This window comes from Artemia sp. Qi Xiang Cuo, chromosome 10 (assembly GCF_049724085.1).
Source record: "Artemia sp. Qi Xiang Cuo chromosome 10, ASM4972408v1, whole genome shotgun sequence".
Lineage (NCBI taxonomy): Eukaryota > Metazoa > Arthropoda > Branchiopoda > Anostraca > Artemiidae > Artemia > Artemia sp. Qi Xiang Cuo.
Window position 1 is genome coordinate 66,289,993 of NC_142803.1, and position 22,948 is coordinate 66,312,940.

The window sequence follows — 22,948 nt, forward strand, 5'->3', positions numbered from 1 at the left end:
GATGCATGCATGGTGGCTCAAGACCAGGGTCACTAGAAGACGTTAGCGTCTGCTTTCTCGACACTGGCGCCAATTTAGAAGGAGAATTAAGTCAAGTAAGTCAGAGTATCCTCGTCAGGGCATTCGTCAGGGAACACTGGCATTAATCAATCAGTTATCCTTTCTCGCGTTCAATAGAGTTCATGGCAGTCAGTTGCGATAGTTCATAAAACATGGGTCATTATTTTACTCTATTAAACGTAGTTCGAACTTCGTAATAAACTTATTACAAAAAAATTGATATCGTCTTCCAAACCCGAAGGACATTTAAAACTAAGTTAAACTGCTGTTAGATCATACTAATAGATAAATTTTTCTAGACTTTTCTGCTTTTAAAGAGACAAATTGCAGCCGAATGAGTCTTGAATCAAAATAAGGAAATAGTTGTAAGCAAACAGTAGGTTTAATTAAGGGCTTTTAAACGCAATTCAATAGTAAAAATTGGCTGTTGTTGTAGTTAACCAACGGCCATTGGAATAAGTTAAGTGAAAATGGGGCATGTTTAAAATTTGCTTTCACTTAATTCAAGTAAGTTCGCATGAAATTTCACTCTTACTGTAGTTTATTAATAGACGTTTCTGTATATTCTTGAATGGTTTGAAATTTACTTTAATATGAAAGAAGAAGAATAGTGTGCTGTGCTGTATTGTTTGAAAATAATATTGCACAACCAATATGTATTGTCGTTCAGTAATGTAACTGCTATCCTTTAAAAAAAATTCCTGGATTTCTTTCAATAAAATTGGACTCAATTAAAATCCGATATAATTAGGATTTTCCCAGGTATTTCCAAAATCAAGTTCACAACGATATCTGGCTCTTATTGAAAATGAACACCAAATCGAGTTCATCGTCACGTTAGTTCTAAAACAGGCTATATTTTAAGGCCTGGAAAGTTAAATTTAAAAATATTTGTTTAGAAGAATTTATTTTTAATTATAATTACGTTTTATAATCATAAGATTGTAATTTTAGTTTCCTTTATTCCAGTTAAGTTATACTAATTTGACTGACGGTTGACTCTGTAAAGCAGTACCTGTAAAAGACACATTGGATATTTTGCGTAGAATAGATGTCGCAGCTACTAATGCCTGATGACATAGAAAAAGTTTTACAAAAAATATTCAATTTGTTATTGGGAGGAGAGAAATGGCTGACAGAATTACTCAGCTTCAAGATTACATAAATACTGTAGATTTCTTATGTTAATTACTAATTTTTTCACATAAAGAGAGTAATCTTAGAGTATGAAGTTTTTCTAACCGAAAAAGAGCCGAGTTGAAAATTAAAAGAGATTAGACTTGTTGATTTTAGGCTGTAGCCTTGCAGAAATCAGATAGGAAAGGTAAATACACATAAGGATAGCTTATGGAACTTTTTATTCTGGGAAACTTACAGCCTACAAGATTCAGTAAATATATACCAAATCATATTATTGAGTTAGGAATAAAGTGAATACACCATTCTATGCCTTTTTTTTATACTGATTACAAGTATGATAATCATTTCTATTGGAAATGAATTTGAGCCCCCCCTATATAGGCCAATTCAGGGTATATATTTCTACATTCGGGGGGGGTGGGGGTAAAGTTTAAACTTACCTCCCATTTACATCAGAAACAAAATTTGCCCCCACTCCCCCTAATGTAGAAATATATACCATGAATTGGCATATATAAGGTAAGGGGCTGAAATTTATTTCTGATAGAAATGATTATTATATATGTAATCAGCATAAAAAAAGGCATCAAATGGTGTATTCACTTTATTCCTAACTCAATAATATGATTTGGTATATATTTACCCAAGATTCTATAGCTGACCTATGAACAAGGGGAAAAGGCAAAATTACAGACCATTCCATTAATGAGCTAGAAATGTTATATTTGCAGGTGAAATTATAATTTAGCTAGGATGAAAGTGAAAACTTCATTTGATGCCTTTTTTATGCTCTTTCATTAAATAATAATTGTGTCTGTTGCAAATTGCATCTTGAGCCCCTAAAGGGACCCCAAAGGTATTTAATATGAATTATGAAAGAGCATAAAAAAGCATCAAATGATGTTTTCAATTTCATCCTAGCTAAACTATATGCCCCACTTCAAATTTACATTGAAATTTACATCCCCCACCCCCCTAATGTGCAAATATATAGGCCTACCCTGAAGTGTTAACAGCAAAGCTTTGAATTGCAAAGTCCAGCTTTATTTTTGTCAATGGCATTTAAAAAAATTGAAACATTAGGAAAATGGGAGTTGAGTCATCCTAGCTAAATTATAGTGCCCCTTGTGCCACACAATTATTGCTTCTGTTGCAAAATGCATCTTGAGCCCCTAAAGGGGCCCCAAAGGTATTTTATATGAATTATGAAAGAGCATAAAAAAGCATCAAATGATGTTTTCACTTTCATCCTAGCTAAATTATATGGCCCACTTCAAATTTACATTTAAATTTACACCCCACCTCCCTAATGTGTAAATATATACCCTGAATTGGAATATACCCTGATTTGTCAAAAGGAAAGTTTTGAATTGCAAAATTCAGTGCTATTTTTGTAGACTGTATTTGAAAAACTTGAAATGGTAGCCTAGGAAAATGGTTAATATTTGAGTTGCCTAATAATTGAGGTTTGAATTGTTATAAATAAGTATTTTGGGAATGTATTGCTCTTGAAATACTTATTTATAAACTAGTGATATGTTTTTAACCACTTCCAATAACTTAACTAGTGTTAATAACTTCTTTGTGAGGTTACAAAATGAAATACCTTCAAGGCTCCTTTAGAGGCTCAAGCTGCAATTTGCAACAGAAGCAATTATTGTATTATGAAAGAGCATAAAAAAGGCATCAAATGACATTTTCACTTTCATCGTAGCTAAATTATAGTGCCACCTGCAAATTTTCCCTACAAATTAGGTGAATATACTAGGCCTACTTGATGGCTTTTTGGTAAAATTCTACTTTAGTTACTTTGGGTTATCTTGAAAAGGGGTTAGGTTAGGAAAACAAAACTTTCAGTGATGGGTCTACAGGCTAAAGTATGTCCCATGAGGTATTTTAAAGTACCTACCTCCAATCTTTCTCCCTCTAGAGGGTTCTAAGCTTTGATGACCTTTAAAAATCCATGTGTTATAAAAGTGGAACCTTTCAAAATGGATCTTCTGCTTAAATGAAGTACAACAAAATTGTTTTTAGCTTCACAACTTTGCTCAATCCCTATTTGAAAGGTTCTAAAGATATGCAAATACATTTCCTAAGTTTTGAAAAAAAAAACATTGATATTGCTTAAAATTCTACTCAAATAACAGGAATTGCATTTTCAAAACTAAAGCCATAGAAAAAGAAATGGATAACTAAAAATTAAAGTAAAATGTTGTTTTGTCAAAATTTCAATTTGTTTTCTGTCAAAATTTCAATAGGACTTGTCATGCAGGCAAATTTAGCCTTTAGACCCATTGCTCAAAGTTTCATTTTCCTAGCCTAACCCCTTTCCAAGATAGCCAAAAGTAGAATTCTACTGGTTTTTTTATGCTCTTTTCAAATATGATAATTGATTTACTCAGAAATTCTATTCTAATCACTTTATGGGCCCTTTAAGATGAAACCTTTTTCTCTTTTTCTTTGACTAGCCTATAGAATAGGGTTAAAATATTGGTTTAAAACTTACTATTTTAATAGTAATTCATTTTTTAATTTTATATAATCCACAGACCAGCAGCAGTTCCCTTCCTTTAGTTTTAGGCAGAGAGGAGCAGCTGCCTCCCTTTAGTTTTTCCAACACCTGTCATTAAATTGCTTATATTGTATATTTTCACATTCCTACGGTACACCTTACCCCCCCCCCCAGATTATGAGGCCTAAAACTGATACTGCCACAAGAATTGATTTTTCACTGTCCAACTGGATACACTATTTATAAATCATCTTCTTGAATTTCACTAAAGATATCAGAGCTCTCTCTCAAACCCCTTTCACCTCTCTTCTTCTTTGGGTCCTCTTTTCCTTCTTATTCAGTAAATGTTGCAATATTACAAGAGATTTTCAAGTAAAGTAATTATTAAATTTGAAAAGAGCATAAAAAGGAATAGAATAGGGTGTTCATTTTGTCCCTATTTCAATTTTAGAATGTTGTAGACATATATATTTACCCATCTTCTTTCCAATTAGGCCTACAATAATCACAATTATACCCCAGCTCTACAAATAGGGTTAGATATGTAGCACTGTAGTTAAGGCTCTTTTTAAAAAAAAATGCTAATAAATAAAAGTAGTACTGTTAGGTTGCTTATTTTAGGCTCTTTAAAAATATCAGGGTTGCTTTTCCAACATTACGCCCCCCCTCCCCCAATGGTCATATATTATAGCCCTAATAAAGTATTTCTCTATTAATTGCATCAATAATAGTTTGGAATTACCATTCCTCAGAAGGAAATATCTCCATAAATTAGGTAAAGGTCTGGTATAGGGCCTCCAAAGAAAAGACATACTAGAACAAAAAGAGAGACATTTTTAGATTGCTAGATTTATGCTCATATTTGTAGTTTGGTTTGCATTTTTGACAATTCAGTCCCCAGTCTCTAATGCTCTCATATAGCCATAGGCTATATAAAAGAAACTAACCAAAAAATGGTAGAATTCTTGTTTTATAATTTGCAGTAAATACCGATGAATCATATTTCCTTGTTTTCACCCTATTTTTTATATCTGTTTTTGAATCAGTTTTCATCAGCTATTATGTGACCTAACCTAACATAGCCTAACCTGTCTACATAGCCTAAGGCTATATTTGACTAGGGTAAAAGTACCAATGATTTGACAGTTTTGTAAAAAAAAAAAAAAAAAAACTTTTTCTACTCTGGAAGGCCTAACTTAAAGACTTCTGGTTTGAAAAGGTTTTCAGTATGTAGGAAAACATCTAGGAATCTTACTATTTGATTAGAATTTTGATGTTTTATCAGAAAAGGATACAAAACTCTGATTTTCTGAAATTGGATCACTTTCACCAACAAATTTGACAGAACAAAAAAGTTACCTGTTTTTTATGTTAGTTGGAACCCAATTGTACATATGTTGAAATACTTGGGGAATGCTTGTGGGTGGATCCTTGTGCATTCAACATGCCTATTCTTTGTACTTTATTTCTTTGTCTATCTTCAACTTTCTTTAATGTGTAAAAGTATAAAATACTATTCAGATACTGGAAGCAGAAAACTAAAAAAATTGTCTCAGGTATAGGAATGAAATTGGATGATCATATGGAGTGTAATCTTGTGACCTAGGTCATATGGCTTTTTCACATTTTGCTTATATGCCACAAGAAAAGTATCTCAGAATGCTATCTGGAAAGGGCCACTTCCTCTCAGCTTTAATTTCCCAGCAAAGATTTCTTTGTTGTTCACAGTGAAAATATTGTCAACAATTGGCCATTTCAAAGTTAATCTGTCATTTTAATCCACTTAAAAGTTTTAGTTTTGACTATGCTTTGTCTAGAAAGTTCAGAATCCTTGAAATATGCATGTTCTACTTAAGATTATTGGAAAAGGCACCAAGGAGTTTGACATGTTACACTAGCATTTTGGGTGGGATAGAGTCTAAAAAAAATGGAGTGTATTTCAAGAATTTTATTGTTATTATAATTGACTTGTGGAATTTATTTTTGTATGTAAATTCTTAGCCTTGTCCTAAACATGGGTAGAATTTTGATGTGGCCACTTTTGATATTTCTATGACATACTTTGAGGATCGAGTAATTCACACATTAACAATTTTGAGGGAATCTCTTACCAATTTCATTAATCAATACTAGATATAAGAGTGGTCCTAACAAGGTTTCTTAAGGAAGTTAACACCAAATAGGGAGGGGATTGTATTTTACAACTTGGAATCTATTTGAAAGAAAACATATACAAAATTTACTAAGAGAGGGTCTACTTCAAAGTTATTCAGTGATACATAACTAAGGATGCTGTGATGAACCAAGTCAAATGCTTAAAAATATGTACATTGTATAAGGCCAAGTGTTAGTTCCTCAGATGATGGAAAAATCTAGCATCAAATCAGTAAAACTACAATTTAATTAAAATCTTTTTTGTGTTTTTTTTTTCATGTGAAATATTACTAAAAACAATAATCATCAACATTTCTTTTTTGTTGAGAAAGTACCCATAAATTTGACAGCTGTTTTTGTCAGAGGACTCTTGAACTTCAACACCAATTGTTTCTCATCTATTTTACATTTTCAGTGAAGTTTTAACAGAGTCACCTATATTTTGACAGGGTCTGTTCCTGTCTGTCGAAAATTTCGACAAGGTTACTACAAGATATTCTCAAAAGAAATTAATCTCATGATAGAAGCCAATATCTATGTTTGAATTTGGCTGAAGGAAAATTTTTAGTTGACCTGGTATTCCACTTCATAAGAAAAGAATTTTTGACACTTGGAACATACTTTTGTCAATATAATATTAGCTGCCATTTTAAGTCAATTTTGTCAAGAAAAAGGTCAAGTTGCTACATTTTAGAGGAGATCAGATGTATCTTGATGCAATGGTGCTGATTCCAACTTTTTTTTGACAAAAGATAACCAAGTAATGATGGTTTGAACATTACATAGCTAAAAAATTGTGAGGAGCTAATATTGTGTTGAAAAGAGGAAACTGAATGTTCTTTTCTTATCTAAGTGTATTGGATATAGTGTCCAAGTTTTGTATTGTCAAAATATAACAAAGGCTTCAAGAGATGGTGTTTCAAGTCACGACTGAGCAGAGTTATCCTGTTTTGAAGGAAAATTTTGACAGTGGTTCCAAAATTGCACTGTCAAATCATTGGTGCCTTTACCCTATTATAGATATTATAGCTGGGGATGAATTGTCAAAAACATAAACTAAACCATGAAAATAATCATGAAATTAGCAATCTAAAAGGGTGTTCTCCTTTTGAAGCATGTCTCTTGTTACATTAAGAATCAACTTCTTGATATTTTGAAAACTAGAGACTATCAAGTAAGTATTTTACTATATAAGTATGTTACTATATAGTATTTTACTATATAAGTATAGTATTTTTACTATAGTAAATATCTTAATAATATACTTTCAAAAATATTTTTTTCATTGATAGTGATCTCTATAGACATGATAGACAAGGAGCAAGAGCATAAGTAAGGAATCTAATGGAACTACTTTTATTTGTGTAGCACATTTCCTTCAGAAGAGCCCCCTATGCAATGTTACAAGCTAGATATAGCCCTGGGCTGTACAAAAAACTAAGTGATTTTGTGGTTTTCTCTTTAATTTGGTGCTTATTTTGGTAAAATTCTATATCTTGTCTTTAATTTTGTCTATCATGGAAGAGTTTTTATGTGTCTTAGAAAGTAGTTGTGCTAGGCATAAGAAACTTTCAGGAATGAATTCTTATCCTCAGTTACCCCTCAATAGAGATTTTGAAGTACTTACTTGCACCCCTTACCTCTCCAAAGAGCGCTAACCTTTGATAACCTGTTAGTGTCTGAAAGGACATTTAAAATTTTTGCCTTTTTAAATGAAACCTTGAGAAATTGACATACTGCTCAAATGAGATGCAAGGAAAGTGTTTTTAGCATTATGCCTTTGATGAATCCTGAAAAATAGGTCCTAGGGTTTCAAAGGTTTTTAAATCTAGAAATAAAGACTTGAAGGAGCCTAGAATGCTGCTGAAATAATGGACTGATAAATGTATAGTGGCTGGCAACTTCTAAGGAATACATAGGGTATTTCAAAAAGAGTGCCAGATTTGAATCAACTATAAATTGAATTTATATATTTTAACAAAGCAAAGCTCTCTGATATATTCAGGGGATTTTGCAATTATACTTAAAACTCACATCAGGCATATGCCCCCCCCCCATGCCAGCCTTACAGGCACTTATTCTATCCATGAAGTATAGGCTGAAAAATTTCCCTGATTGTCAATAAAGGGTGGAAACATCCCCAATAAGTCACAGAATCTTAAGGAAAACCGCCATCATATTCAGTGTATCAGATATTTTTACTCAAGAGGTTCCAAGTTCCCATCTTGAAAAATGCAGAATTTTATGTTGTTTTTTTTGCAAGAAGAAAAACCATGGGCCCTTTCTTTTGGTAAAAAATACAAAATTCCACATTTTTGTAAATGGGCACTTGAAACTTCTTAAGCAGTACATGTGCTTTGTTCAAATAAATAAATTTGGTTTAGGCTTAGTAGATTCAAATCCTGTGTTCTTTTTCAGGCACCCGTTATACTACATAAATAAATTAGTATCATTATGTTCTTAATTTTATGCTTTGTTATTTCCAAATTTCATCTTTGCTTTTCTGACAAAGCACCTCCTCCCCTCTCTATTGTTTTCTATTGTAGCCCTAATAATATGTTTCTCTAATAATTAAATCTTGTGATGTTTCATAGTTCTTTAAATAGAAATTCACTGTCTGAACTTAATGAAATTTAGCTTTGCCTTAGAAAATTACAAGGGCATCTGGATAAAATAATTAGTTTTTCCTTTCTTTTTTTTTTTGTATATTTGTTGGGGTGTATCTGGGACCATAAGGGGGGGGTGTAGGGTAAAGGCACCGATGATTCGACAGTGCAATTTCGGAACCACTGTCGAAATTTTCCTTCAAAACGGGATAGCTCTGCTTCGCAGTGACTTAGAGCGCCTTCTCTTGAATCCGTTGTTATATTCCCACGGTGTGAAATATGGACACTACATCCGGTACACCCAGATATGAAAAGAACATTCAATTTGGTCAGTTTCCTGTTTTCAACACAAAAGGAGCTCCCGACAATTTTTCAGGTATGTAATGTCCAAACTGTCATTACTTGGTTATTTATTGCAAGAAAAAGTTGGGATAAGTGCCAATGTGTCGAGATACATCTGATCTTCTCTGAAATGTAGTCACATTAGCTTTTTCTTGATAAAATTAAATGAAAATGGCGACGGAATGCATTGTTGAAACTAGGTTCCAAGTGTTGAAAATTCTTGTTTGATGTAGTGGAATACCAGGCAGACTAAAAATGTTCCTTCAGTCGCATTCAAGCGTAATATCGGCTTCTATCAAGGAATTTATTTCTTTTGCGAAAATCTTGCAGTAACCTTGTCAAAATTTTAGACAGACAGCAACAGGCCCTGTCGAAATATAAGTGACTTTGTCAAAACTTCACTGAACATGTAAAACAGATGAGAAATAATAGGTGTCAAAATTCCAGGATCCACTGACGAAACCATAGGCACCATAGCTGTCGAATTTACGGGTGCTTTCTGTGCAACGAGAGATTTTGATGATTATTGTTTCTAATAATATTTCAGATGAAAGAATATTTAAACAAAAGGTTTTTTTTTAACTTAGAAGTTTTACTTACAGACACTGGATTTTTTCATCATCTGAGGAAGTGCCGCTTGGCCTCATACCATGCAGGGGCGTAAATTGCTATGGGGTAGGGGGGCAGTTGCCCCCCCCCAGATTTTTTTAGATTATACCCTTATTTATCCTTCATCCGAATAAAAGGTACAAATTTTATCAAATACAAAATCGTATACGAAATGACGTATAGACCTATGTTTGAGACGAAACTAAGAATGTGCATTAGAAACTAAAACCCACTAAATCAAACAAACTTCTGAGATTTCTTGAAATCCACTCCCGTTTTCCTAGACCCTATCCCTTCCGAAATGCTAGTGAAACAATTTTGTTATACTAAATACTATTTGTATTTAATAATGTATATTTAAATTTTTTGTACTAATTTTGTTATACCAAATACTACGTACTTGAAACAATTTTGTTAGTTTTATTACCTCTACTTTTTGCATATTCTTTTATACTTTTATACATTAAATGAAGTTGAAGAAAAACAAAGAAACAAGAATATACGTGTCAAATACACCAGGTTCCGCCCACAAGCATTCCCCAATTATTTAGACGGGTGTCGAATTGGGTTCCAACTTGCGTCGAAAACAGGTAACTTTTTTCGTTTTGTCGAATTTGTGGGTGAAAATGCTTTAATTTCGGAAAATTGGAGTTTTGTACCCTTTCCAGACAAAACTTCAAAGTTCTCATCAAACAGTTAGATTCCTAGATGTTTTTCTTACATACTGAAACACTTTTCAAACCGAGTCTTTAAATTGAGATTTCTAGAGTAGAAAAACTGGTTTTTTACAAAAACTGTCGAATAATCGGCTCTACACCCAATACGGGTGTCGAATTGGGTTCCGACTTGCGTTGAAAACAGGTAACTTTTTTGTTGTGTCGAATTTGTAGGTGAAAATGCTCTAATTTCGGAAAATTGAAGTTTTGCATCCTTTCCCGACAAAACTTCAAACTTCTCATTAAACAGTTAGATTCCTAGATGTTTTTCCTACATACTGAAACCCTTTTCAAACCGAAAGTCTTTAAATTAAGACTTCTAGAGTAGAAAAACAGTTTTTTTTTACAAAAACTGTCAAATCATCGGTGCCTTTACCCTATTGTCAGAAAAATGACAAGCATGAAATTTGGAAATACAATAGAATGAGGAATTTAATGGTACTGCAGTAATTTTATTTTGTTTAGGATATTATCTTCAGAAGTGGCCAATCACTATATATTTGTGATTATATCACAATTCTCACTCGTATATATAGGTGTATATATAGTATATATAGGTGATATATCACCTTTAATCACATATATATGTGATTACTATATATCACCTACCTATTATATACTATATATAATTTGTATACTATATATATATATATATATATATACATATATATATATATATATATATATATATATATATATATATATATATATATATATATATATATACTATATATAATATCACCCTATTATATACTATATATAATTTGTGATTATATATACTGTATATATATATACTATATATATCACCATATAAATAGCATTTTGAAAAATTGGAATAACTACAAGAGACCTAGAATTATAAGAGCCAATGAATAAGAGACCAAAAACTCAAAATTGTGGTGAGACACATTTTTTGTCAAGATTAAAACAGGTAGGCCTATAGAACTATCATAAAAGATGATATCTTTTAAGCCCAAGAAGTAAGAAAGGGGCAGCAATTAAAGTTTGATTAAACCCTGATTGCATATGTTATATACTGTGAAATCATTCCTGAATGTTTCAGTAATCTAGCTCTTCTCTTCCAAGAGAGCAGGAAAGCCCTTTCACTACAACTTTATGGCTTTTTTCAAGCTGGCTTGATCAACCAACTGTTGATGTGAAATAAGGGTAAAATTCTAAATCATGGGTTTTGTGTGTATCTTGGGAAGTATCATCGTTTATTTAGGTCAATGGAACGTGTGAATAGACCTAGTGCAACAGTGGTCTCTTCAGAAGCTTTTTTTAGAGTACTTATCTCCACTGACCTTTGATGAGCAAAACTTTGAGAGAAATATAAATTGCCCCAAAAAGGCACAAAGAAAGTATTTTGAGTCTTGTACATTTGCTCAATCCTGATTTATAATGTAAATCTGTTTTGTTTTTTTTTAATTTAAGAAAAAAAAGCCTCAATGGATTAATTCCTGAAAGTTTATTTACCTTGCTGCTCGTTCAAAGATAGGATGAGCACATAACCTTTTTTCTTCTGATTTTGAACTCAATAAATTTTAATCTAGAAATTATTGCTTTATAGCAAATACAATATAAGGTAATTTTGTAAGATACCCAGTATTTAGACAGCTGATCACCATCTCAACAGTTAAAGCGCAGCAAAATCTCTATTACATCACCCAGAAATTGAACAGTCTCACCATTGAATTGCCTAGTAATCTTGATCATTTCGTGATTAACTTGAATGTTACAGCTGTATATATTGCCAAATATTTTAAATCTACCGATAATCGAAAATGGGGCCTATTCATGAACAAAATTTTTAAGCTTCAGCCTACTCTTGGACAAAAGATCTTAATGTTAGGACAATGTATCTAGATCTCAGAATCAAACATAGATAAATCTAATCTCAAACAAGTGTTGCATAGAAGAATAATTCTGTGTAAGTAGAGTAGGCTGTAAGGATAAATTTTGTCTTAGTTTAGATATTGAAAGTTGCAGTCAGCCAACCCCAGATAGCTTAGTCTCAATTTCAACTATCCAAGGTTAGGAAATTATTGTCCACGTTAAGGAAAGAAATATTTTTATCAAAATATTTGTCAAAAAGCAGGCACTGTCTGAGTAGTGGTAATATTACTCTATACCAGTGATAGACACAAACAGTAATAATTTGCTATGTAGGACAGTAGGCTACTCGGATCAAAGAACAGAAATATAGTATTTGATTGTCCAGTCATTGCCTTTTCTAAATATAAATTCTACTGATGCAATTAAATCCCAATCCCCTCAACAAGGCCAGACATAGCTGTTGCCTACATATTTGTAAATATAATAATTCCTGTTGTCATAATTGCATCCTAATCTCCCTGATAAGGTCAGACACAGCCCTTAGCTGCATATTGGCTAAATGAAATAATTTTGGCTGTTATAAATTGAATCCCATTCCTCCTAGTTAGGCCAGTCGTAGCTCTTGGCTACATATTATCTAAATATGATATTCGTACTGTCACAGTTGCATCTCAATCCCCCCCCCAATGAGGCCAGACATAGCCTTTAGCTATATACATGCACTTTGTAGGGTTTTTGTTTGCACCCTCACCCTCTGCATTGGTTCTTTAATTTTAAATCTCAAAAGTAGTTTAGTGTTGCTAAAATAAATTGGAAAGCCAAGACTAAATTACAGTATTTAAAGTAGCAAGTTCGAATTGAAGAAAAATTGTAGATTTTAAAACCTTGAAAAAGGAGGGTAGGATAGAGAACATACTGGAGGGCATTTACGTCAAAAAGAGAACCTAAAATATCACGAGGATTTTGGCAGAATTTGAGTTGATTATGGGTATTTAAAGCAAAGCTGGTGTTGGCAACTGTTAAATTATTCTCAATGATTATTATCTCTGCTATATTGATTGGTGAAATCAGCAAAATTAGTAGATATCTTCTTATTTATGGAACCACATTTGATGCACAGCATTTGCAATCATTTTTCTGAGTTCTGGGTGCAAAAATACATTTGAAGATGAATGTTAAGAAGACTGAGTTGCTTAAACTATAAGTAATTAAAAGGGAAGACCTGATGTTGAATGACAAGAAATGGTCAACTGGATATCTTCAATTACCTGGGTAGAATTGTCAGTAAAGATGTTGGATGCACTGAATGTGTAAAAGATAGAAAAGCCAAGTCCATGGTGAATTTTTACAATTGAAAAGAATAGGAAGATAAATCTGCAAATCAGGACTAGAACGTTTGAAGCCATGGTGATGACATGCATGCAAGGTTCTAGAAAGTGGGTGATTGGAACGACAGACGAATGTTCGTTGTATGTTCTCCAGCAGAAATGTCTATGAGGATTACTACTTTAAATCGTCTGGATTAGTTGTTGGATAAGTTATATCTTTTAGCCCCAGATAAGTGCAGCATAAGTAACGTCATATTCAAATAAAAATTCAGTATTTTTAAAAATGAAAAACGTGGGAAATTATACAAATAAAACATAAATGGACAGTAATTGTGAAATGTGGCAAGCTTTCAGGAATTTGGAAATTAGCTCTGTGAAATGCAGGCGATTTATGTTATTGTTTGGTCAGTTGTCCATAGGGTTTCACTTAACAAGCTGCCGGTTCAGTATATAAATCTCTTACAGATCGCAACTGGGGAAACTAATGTTAAACTACTAAATAAGACAATGGAAGTTAAAACTTACTAATAGAGAAGGAAATTTACGGTCAGTTTTATGCCAAAGTCACATTTTAATCACACTTCCAATGTCAATCAATTGATTAAAGCATGATTGACCGTCTAGGAACCGATTGAGTCATTTAAACTTTCTTTCAATAACCATCAAAGCTTGACTCAAGCGTCAAACAGGCTCCTAGATGGTCAATCATGCTCTAATCAACTGATTGATGGAAGCTTTTGATCAAAATGATTGACTGTCTAGGGTGTCCTTAAGGCTTAAACTTTAAAATTAAATGTATGTTATGAATGGGACCCATTGTTGGGTTCCATGGGTTCCATTATTGAATAACAGTATAATAATTTGCCAATAACAATCAGGGTCACACAAAAGAAAATGTACCTGATTAAGAAAATAAATTTGTGTCTAAATTCTTCTTCTAAATTGTTTATTTAATTTTTATTTAATGGTACCTAAATTGCACTTTGAAAATGAATAGTTATAATTTTTGAAGAAATCCATTTTGTTACTTGAAGCAAATTTTCATAATTACAAATCTATTCGGCTCTTTTATACATTTTCGAGAAACATGTTCAGAATGAAGAAAGTATGAATGGAACCATTTATGTTGTGCTATTGAATGTATTTTATGAATGGGACCCATTGTTGCTGCTGTGTTCGTGCACAATTTTGATTTTCTCCATAAGCGCAATTACAATGTGGCGTAGGGACTCAAAAAGTTGTTGTAAATGCTGTTGTCTGTTATAAATTGGTTCAATAAAACAATGGTGTCAATTGGACAATCATGGAACTGTAATAAACATGTATATACTATAACACGTAGTATACTATATATATATATATATATATATATATATATATATATATATATATATATATATATATATATATATACTATATACACGTGTTATACTATAACACGTATGACCATTGGTCTGGCAAAAACGCAAAAGGCACTTTTTTGGCATGGAGTATCAGGCGTCGATTTGTGATCGATGGAGCCACATTTAGAACATTTTGATTAGTTGCTCTCCAATCACTTTTGAATATTAAAAAGGGCATTAGCCCTTTCTATTTTCAATCAAATGAACTCTTTTCGAAGTTCCTACGACAACTCCTTCGATACGAAGTGCCCTGGTCTAAACAAGAAAAAAAAATACATGGTTGTTGTCTGTTGTCTGGTTGTTGTCAACATGTAATAAAAGGTGGTTGTTGTCTGTTATAAATTAAAACATCCATGCACTAATAGATACTTCACTCTAGCAAGCTGACAATTTTTGTAATGCTATTGGTGTGCTACAACAATTCGCTGTTCCTAGTCCAGTTCCAGGCTTTGATAGAGGAAGTGCCACACCTCAGCAAAACCAAACAGAAATGCCAGGTTAGATTTTTTTATTACTATTATTTGTAATTTTTCAAAGTTCAGGGGGGAAGGGCTAAGATACACAAGACAGTTATAATTTTTTTAAAGTAAATTGGTGAGCGTTAGCAAACTATGGACTATCTTACATTGGTACTATTACTGCTAGCAGATGTAGTGGCTGTGATAATTAAAAGTGCCACATATGCCATTTTGGTCGAAAATGAGCTATGTATGTGTCATGGGTATACTAAGCACGAGGAATAGAATGGTGGAGGCAGAATTGTCATATCTTTTACCGTTATGAAGATAAAAAGAGACATACGCCTCTAAGTTGCGTATGTCTCTTTCAGGGCCGTATGCAGGGCGGGGGGGGGTTACCTGGTTTGAACCCCCCGAAATGTGTTTTTGGCTCGTAAAAACGTGACAAAAATGGATATAAACAAGTTTTGTATGCGTTTTTAAGGTATTTTTCTTGTACCCCCCCCCCCCCCGAAAAAAATTGTTTTGAGTAAACCCCCCTCCGAAAGAAAATTCTGGGTACGGCCATGGCCTCTTTGTTATCAGGTCTTGTTGCAATTCAGAATGACGACGAGAATTATCACATGGAGCTGTAACATTGGGACCTGGTATTTGTCCCCTTTTTTTGTCAAGGAAAAAGGAGGCATAAAATGGAATAATTTTGAGTTTACTCAGAATGCATGAATTTAACTTATGCAACTGAAAAGAGCATAAAAGGTTGGTTTGAAATATGGTCTTTTTATTCCCATTAGTCCCATCCTTCAGAGCACAGCCGACAAACCATTTTTCCATTTTTGTCTCTCCTAAAAAGTTACAAAAATGGCACATCTCGCACTTTTAATTACCACAGCCGACCTCATTGTTGCATCCATCTGCCTAATGCCAATTAAAGAAGAAAACCGATTAAAGAAGAAATGTAATTAGAGAAGAAAAGTCGATTAAAGAAGAAAGTTAATTAAAGAAGAAATGCAGCAAAAAAAATAGGTTAGATCTAACAAAGAGAAGACAAGTAAAAACAATATGCCATTTATATTATGTGACTAGTATTATTTGTTTTATGAGCATAATTTTTTCCAAAGTGTTAAAAGGTCCAAAATTTGTCTATTGTGCATCTTTTTGCACATGGACTTTTTTTGTCGCTTTATTATTTTTTTTTACTTATAGCCTTTTTTATTGTCTTTTTCATTTTGTCATTTTTGTAGAATCGTATTTACTTTGTAAGTAAATATGGAGAGAGAAAATATTGTTGTTACAGTAAATAGCTTGTCTCAAATCACCTTATTTGTGAATGTTTACAAAGATTATAGACTGCTCCATCTAACATGGTTTCTGGTGTTGTCACTTCTTTTTCGGATATAGGCCTTTCTCTTAATGTAGCTAAATGTGAATTTCTTTCTTTCAACAAAAATTCTTTTACTTTCCTTCGTTGCAGTGGCTCTACTATCCCTCTCGTAGATTCTCTTCGATGTCTCGGTATTTCTATTAGTGATAGCCCCTCACAACCCCTGGGGAAAGGGCTCTAAGCTATGGAATTTTCCCATTTTTTACATATAGTATTTGTCTTTGGGAAGTATACGGATGTTGTTGTTTTTTGTTTTTTTTTGCGGGGGGGGGGCTCTATGGGAGTAGGAGATTTTCCACGGAAAGAATTCTATGGGGGGTGAATTTTCAGGGAAAATTTTACATGGGGCGGTTTTCTCAGAATTCCTATGTGAAATTCTTTTTATTTCCCTTAGGCCTACTGTTTCTTTGGTGACTCAATTTTACATGTGGAGATGTTCCTGGGGAATTGTCCAAGAAGAATTTTCAGCGAGGTTGAAATTGTCCAGGGGTCTTCTCTATGGATATAGGGGTTCCGCGGTAAAGATTGTCCATGGAGGAATCTTCCTCGGGAGCAACTTTCCATTTGGGGAGAAAGATTTCCGGGAAAAAATTTCCACAGAGGCGAGATTTTCAGCACGATTTGAAAAATGATCAGAAACTAAATAGAAAAGTCTTGTTTCGAACAAAAGTAAGGAAAATTTTTCTGTTGGAATTGCCAGCAGGAAATTTTCTGGGGAAAATTTTCAGTGAGGATGGAATTATCCTGGGGAATTCTCCAGGGGGGATTTTACTTGGAGGAATTTTTTGTGGGGGGATTTTCCATGGAGGTGGTAGGTGGATTTCCCGGCACTATTTGAAAAAGATCAGAAAAGAAATTAAAAAAAAGTTTTTTCAACTAAAAGTTAGGAGCAACATTAAAACTTAAAACGAAAAAAAATTATTCCATGTACGAGGGGGCAACCCCCTCCTCAATGCCTTGTTCTTTACGCTAAAGCTTGACTTTTTGTCGCAATTCTTTGAAAACTGCTCCTGAAACACAAGGGCCGTTTAATTGGAATAAGAAGGCCGTTTAATTGGAATAAGGAGGCTGTTTAATTGGAATAAGAAGTTTTTTTAAGAAGGCCGTTTAATTGGAATAAGAAGGCCGTTTAATCTGAATAAGAAGGCAGTTTAGTTGGAATAAGAAGCTTTTTTAAAGTACTTACAAACTTTTGCCTGAAGAGCAAAGGGCAGCCCCTGTTGCATACGGAATAATTTCTGTTCGTTTTAAGTTTTACTGTTGCCTCTTTCTTTCAGTTGAAAAAAACTTGTTTTTCATTTAATAAAATCCAGGAATGAATTTCCTGTTTGGATTTTTTTTTTGTTATTATTTAAATTTGTGGGGCTAGACAGTGAAAACTTTGATTTATGGCCCAAATTTATAATACAATTATTCATTTCTGTTTAGCCTTAGTATTTGGCTCCTGAAATTTAAAAGAATTACTATTTCTCCCGAAATTCCTTGTATTTTTCTTATGATTGGTTTTGCTTTTGTATTATTTATTGAACCTCCCAATCTCTAAACTAAATTTTCTTGTTCGTTCTGGGTTGATCTGACTGAGATCGCCTTAGGTTTAGAATGAACTCTTAGATTAACGCATTCAGTTCAAATAACGAAATTGATGTGTTGCCTATCAGACTGGGCAATGTGGAATTTTAATTATTGCTAAGATAAGTGTTTTGAAAGGATATATTATCGCTTGGTATGCTTGTTTAATATCCATTATTAGCAGGTTTAAATTTTCAAGATTCGTTAAATATTTTTCTAACCTTGTTTCACTGGTAGACACTATTAAGGCCCCTTGGATCCCGTGAGGCTCATAGGGGGTAAACCTGAAGTTGTTAGCCCCTCAAGACGTTATTACGCACACCTGGGTCTTACGCAATACTATAGCGTACCTGTAACGGTATAGTACTCCTATATGTTACGTCATAGGGAATGTTTACTAAGAGATGCAGCTGATTATTACATAATATGGAGTGTCTTTTTCTTTGGTTGTTATGTAATAGGTTTGGTTTACTTTAGGTTGTTACGTAATAGGACTTGTCAGAGTCCGCTAGTCAAGCGGGGAATCCCCGGCTGTAACTGAGGGGGAGACACGCGTGGGTGTTACGTAATTACAGCGCATACATGGGATGTTACGTTTCTAACGTAAATATTTTTCTAATCTTGTTTCACTCATAGGCACTATTCAGGCCTACTATCTTTTGTTAAAGCTATTTATTTCTTCAATGTTTTAGATTTAGCGAAAGTATATGCAGAACAGATTGCAAGAACGGCCAAAGATATTGATGTTTTGATCGACTCGTTACCCAGTGAAGAATCTACTACTGACTTACAGGTAAGATATCACTTGTTGTTTGAGGTACCATGCATTACAATGTATTTTCGCAAATAGAATGGTTTGGAGTACCGTAGTTATATTGCGGTATTTACATTGACCTCTCTAAGTCTAAGGATAGATGTCCAAGGATAGCACAATAAAATATTTCAAATTACCATATTTGGACTTAAGTTGGTTTTTTTTTTTATAACTGAAATAAGTTTCTATCTTTGGGTTAAAAGAACAGAAAAAAAACTCGTACCAATTACATAAGAGGAGTATTCCTGCAAAATTTTTTGCTTAAAGCCCATTTTTCGTGAATTTGCCTTTTTCAGTAAAATTCTTTCTTTCCTCCCTAACTGTAAGGATTGGCCCGTATTGCCATTTCAATTTTTTTTCTGTTTTACATGGAATTATTTTTTGTTCTCTGGATAACACTATTCCTATAATAGAGAACGATTTAGCCTTGATGTAGTTACGACAATGTTCACATCTCTATATTGCTCATAAGATATGTTGGTAAAAACATACTCTTAATGATATTAATGAGAGTGATATATATATATATATATATATATATATATATATATATATATATATATATATATATATATATCTGTACCCACGGGGCAGGGGTGTGGGTAGGATTATCAGTTCAAAAGAGAAATATCTTGTTTGCTATCTCCTATACTATTAGCTAGAAGTTTACCATTTCATTTGGCGGCAAGTTTTTTTTTTCTTTTACTGGTGTATATCATTCTTTATCTTTACTCTATCATTCATTCCTGAATCTCATTCTTTACCATTAAATATTTCTATTACTATTAAATAATTTCGAAAACCACACTGCCTTTCCATGACGATAAATAAAAGTTTAAATAGGGATAAAATTCTTTTTGATGAAGTGACGGTCACTGCATATGTGACCGAAATATCTGGTATTTTTGTGAATTTCTATCACTGTTATCATCATCACTGTCTATTAAAAGGATTTTATCCCTATTTGAACTTTTATTTATTACTATTAAATTTTAATAAAATTTTCTCACATTTATTATAACGTCTTAGACACCACAAAAAAAGTGGAAGAATAGGAATGTAAGTCTGCGAACCAAGATTAGGATTTTGGAAGCTTGAGTGATTGAAGTGGTCAAGTATTGGTCTGAAGCGTGGGCTAGGTGTTTTCCAGAGAAATTGCCTACAGATTGTTTTGGGTACCAGTCTGTCTAACCGCATCTCTAACAGTAAGCTGCATGAAACATGGGGTTCAATACCGCTTTCTGGAGCTACAGTGAGAGATAGGTTGAGATGGCTAGGACACGTTCTGTGGATGAAGGATGACATTTTCAAAGATCGTGCATGTCCGCCAATTCTCTCTGGCCTAACTAAAGCGGTTCGTCCCCAAATGGGGTAGGACGATGTCGTAAGCGAGGGGCTAATAACTGACCGTCGCAGGTGTCCCTTCCTTCGTGCCTCCGGCTGTGCCTCCGTGCCTTCGGCACACCTGAAACAGCGTGTTCCTGGAAGCGAAGGAACACAGTTTTATCTTTGGCTTATGGAAAGCGTAGGGCGCGTTTTTTTACGACGGCAAACTTTCTCCTCTTGAGAGGTTATCTTTACTTGGTCGTGTTGTTTACTGCGTTCGACATAGGAGATCCTGGGTCCTAAAAAGTGGACATTATGCTTTGAACGAGAATTTTATTACCACAAACCTTTACCATTGCCTAGAGATAAATATGCATTCCCTAGTGCTTCTCATTCGTCGATTCAAACGGCTTGGGCTCGAACGTCTTTTCAAACTCTCCAACATGAATAGCCAACCGTGTGAAGATTTTTTTTTTATGAAGATGCGGTCTCAAACCAGCACTTACAGTACTGTAATAAACTTTTCGTTCCTCCAACTTCTACATCGAATTCGTTGATATGAAAATATAACGGATTTTGAAGCTCAATATTCTAATGAAAAGTTGTCCTTGCCCAAGGCCAAGCGAGTTAGATCCATTGGTGTTGTGTCTGCCAGTTCCGATTTTTCTTTGCCCGGGGACGATGAAATCAAGCTCGAGCTAGGGCGAGCTGGTATTGAAAGCCAGCTAATAATGAAAGCCTTGATACCCGACGACGTATTTTCTGCGTTCGGTCACCAAGTACCGAATATTCGTCTTTCTGTACTTCACGACAGTGACTCAGACGATGACTCAGAGGAAAATACTCTGTCCGATAAGCAGGAAAAGGCTTCCGTGACTGACACTGAATCGGGCTATTTTTGTGAATTTCTATCACTGTTATCATCTTCCCTGTCTATTAAAAGGATTTTATCCCTATTTGAACTTTTATCGAAATTATTAAAGGAAAATATGTGAAGAACACGTTATGAGGGAGATGAATTCAGAATCGTATCCAGGGGGGGGGGGGTATTGGGTTTGACTCCACCCTCCCTTTGAAGTATTTATTTGAATCATTAATTAGTCTTAAAAATCGGGTAAAAAATATTTCATGCTAAAAAAACTTAAAATTTTTTCTCGTACTCGCAGGTTGCTTGTAAACATAGACAAAAATATCCTTATTTGAGGCCGTTAGACATTTCACGGGAAATAAGCTTCTTCTTTTTACCTCCTCGTCCCTCGACCAAAAATTATTTTGGTAAATGCCCCCTCCCAAACAAAGTCCTGATACGGCCCTAGTTGTGTTATTACAATGAAATCAATAGGGGATATGGGGCTATGTCTTCAAAGAACTCATTTCATTTCTCAAAAGGTTTCGTTTATTTTAGGTGGCTAGTCTTCAAAAATTGGAACAAGAAAACTTTGAGGCAGCATTGAAGTTGGAATCAGTTGTTCAAGAAGGTGAAAAGCTGTTGGAACATTTGCAAAAAGTGCTGCATGAAATTGCTCAGAGTCAGCTTCAGTCACAAGATGTGACGATGGACACTAATTAAATTATTGCGAATTTATATATATTTATATCTTATACTTCACGGATAGCGAAATCCCCCCCCCCAAAAAAAAAAGTTTTTGTATAATTTACTAAATAAAATTGTTCAGCTGTTTTTTTTTTCGATCTTTCTGAATCTCAAGTTTCATATTCCCTCTGTCTAATGGTCCCAGTTTATATTATTCCTATATCCTAAGATTATTTCCTATGGACTTTAACTCTCTTTCCTTTCATGGTCTTTTCCTTCTTAGGGATTCTAACTTTTCAACTTTCTTTTTTTGATATTATGCTACGGAGATAGTTGGATTTCAAAGTTAGCTTGTAAACAAATTATGTAAAATACATTTAACTTCTAGAATCGAGTCGTTTCGTTGCTTTTTTTTCGAAGCCTTAAAGACGCTGGCTTCCTATTGCCTCCTTCTGATAGATTCAGATCATGTTTGCAAGATCTTTTATTTATTTTTTATTCATCGTTGATTATTCTAATGACCTGATTCTTTCGTTTTAATTACTTTTAACTTATTTCTTACACTAAAATAAAATTGAAGAACGATGCTTTGTTTTAAAAAATGTTTATTTTTGAAAAGTATAGAAATAATCTTTGGAAAAATCCTACAATGTAAAGCTAAGTTTTGACTATTACCCACATTTCAGAATCATACTTGACCACTATCATCAAGGCCGTACCCAGGATTTTTTTCGAAGGGGGTTTTACTCAAAGATTTTTTATCGGGGGGGGGGGGGGGTCTACACTAAAAAAAACATCAAAAAATGCATACAAAATTTGTTTATATCCATTCTTACTACATTTCTACGAGTCAAAAAAACATTTCGCGAGGGGTTGAAACCCTCTTAACCCCCCTCCGGGTACGGCCTTGACGGTCATCTCTGTAGCTTATGAAATTCTGATCTTCGTTCACAAATTTATCTTCCTATTCTTCCAACTTTTTCAACTTTGAAAAAAACCTGGGCCTTGGTTTTACTACTTTTAACATATTTTATTTATTTACCTTAAACAAAAAATGAAATAAGCCATAGGCTTGTCTCGTTATTCACTACATTCACCAGCTTTGTTAATAATTTAACCCACGTAAGTGAAACTATTTACTTGGTTGATCTTCTCAATAC

The 22,948-nt window shown here is 33.7% G+C and overlaps 1 protein-coding gene across 1 annotated transcript; it reads left to right on the forward strand.

Annotated features, from left to right (window-relative positions):
* Positions 1–1,145: 1,145 nt before the first annotated feature.
* Positions 1,146–21,936, forward strand: MED21 (mediator complex subunit 21). Its single transcript, XM_089095187.1, has 4 exons — positions 1,146–1,230; positions 15,086–15,203; positions 18,807–18,907; positions 21,660–21,936. The coding sequence occupies exons 1-4, from the start codon at positions 1,189–1,191 to the stop codon at positions 21,822–21,824; spliced, it is 426 nt and encodes a 141-aa protein (XP_088951313.1). The 5' UTR covers positions 1,146–1,188; the 3' UTR covers positions 21,825–21,936.
* Positions 21,937–22,948: the final 1,012 nt, after the last annotated feature.

What these genes read in the sequence shown, in the direction of transcription:
- MED21 (XM_089095187.1), top strand. Translation starts at nt 1,189, where the DNA reads ATGGCTGACAGAATTACTCAGCTTCAAGATTACATAAATACT. An exon ending in AAACCAAACAGAAATGCCAG is followed by an intron (nt 15,204 to 18,806) that starts GTTAGATTTTTT and finishes TCAATGTTTTAG; the next exon opens with ATTTAGCGAAAGTATATGCA. An exon ending in AATCTACTACTGACTTACAG is followed by an intron (nt 18,908 to 21,659) that starts GTAAGATATCAC and finishes CGTTTATTTTAG; the next exon opens with GTGGCTAGTCTTCAAAAATT.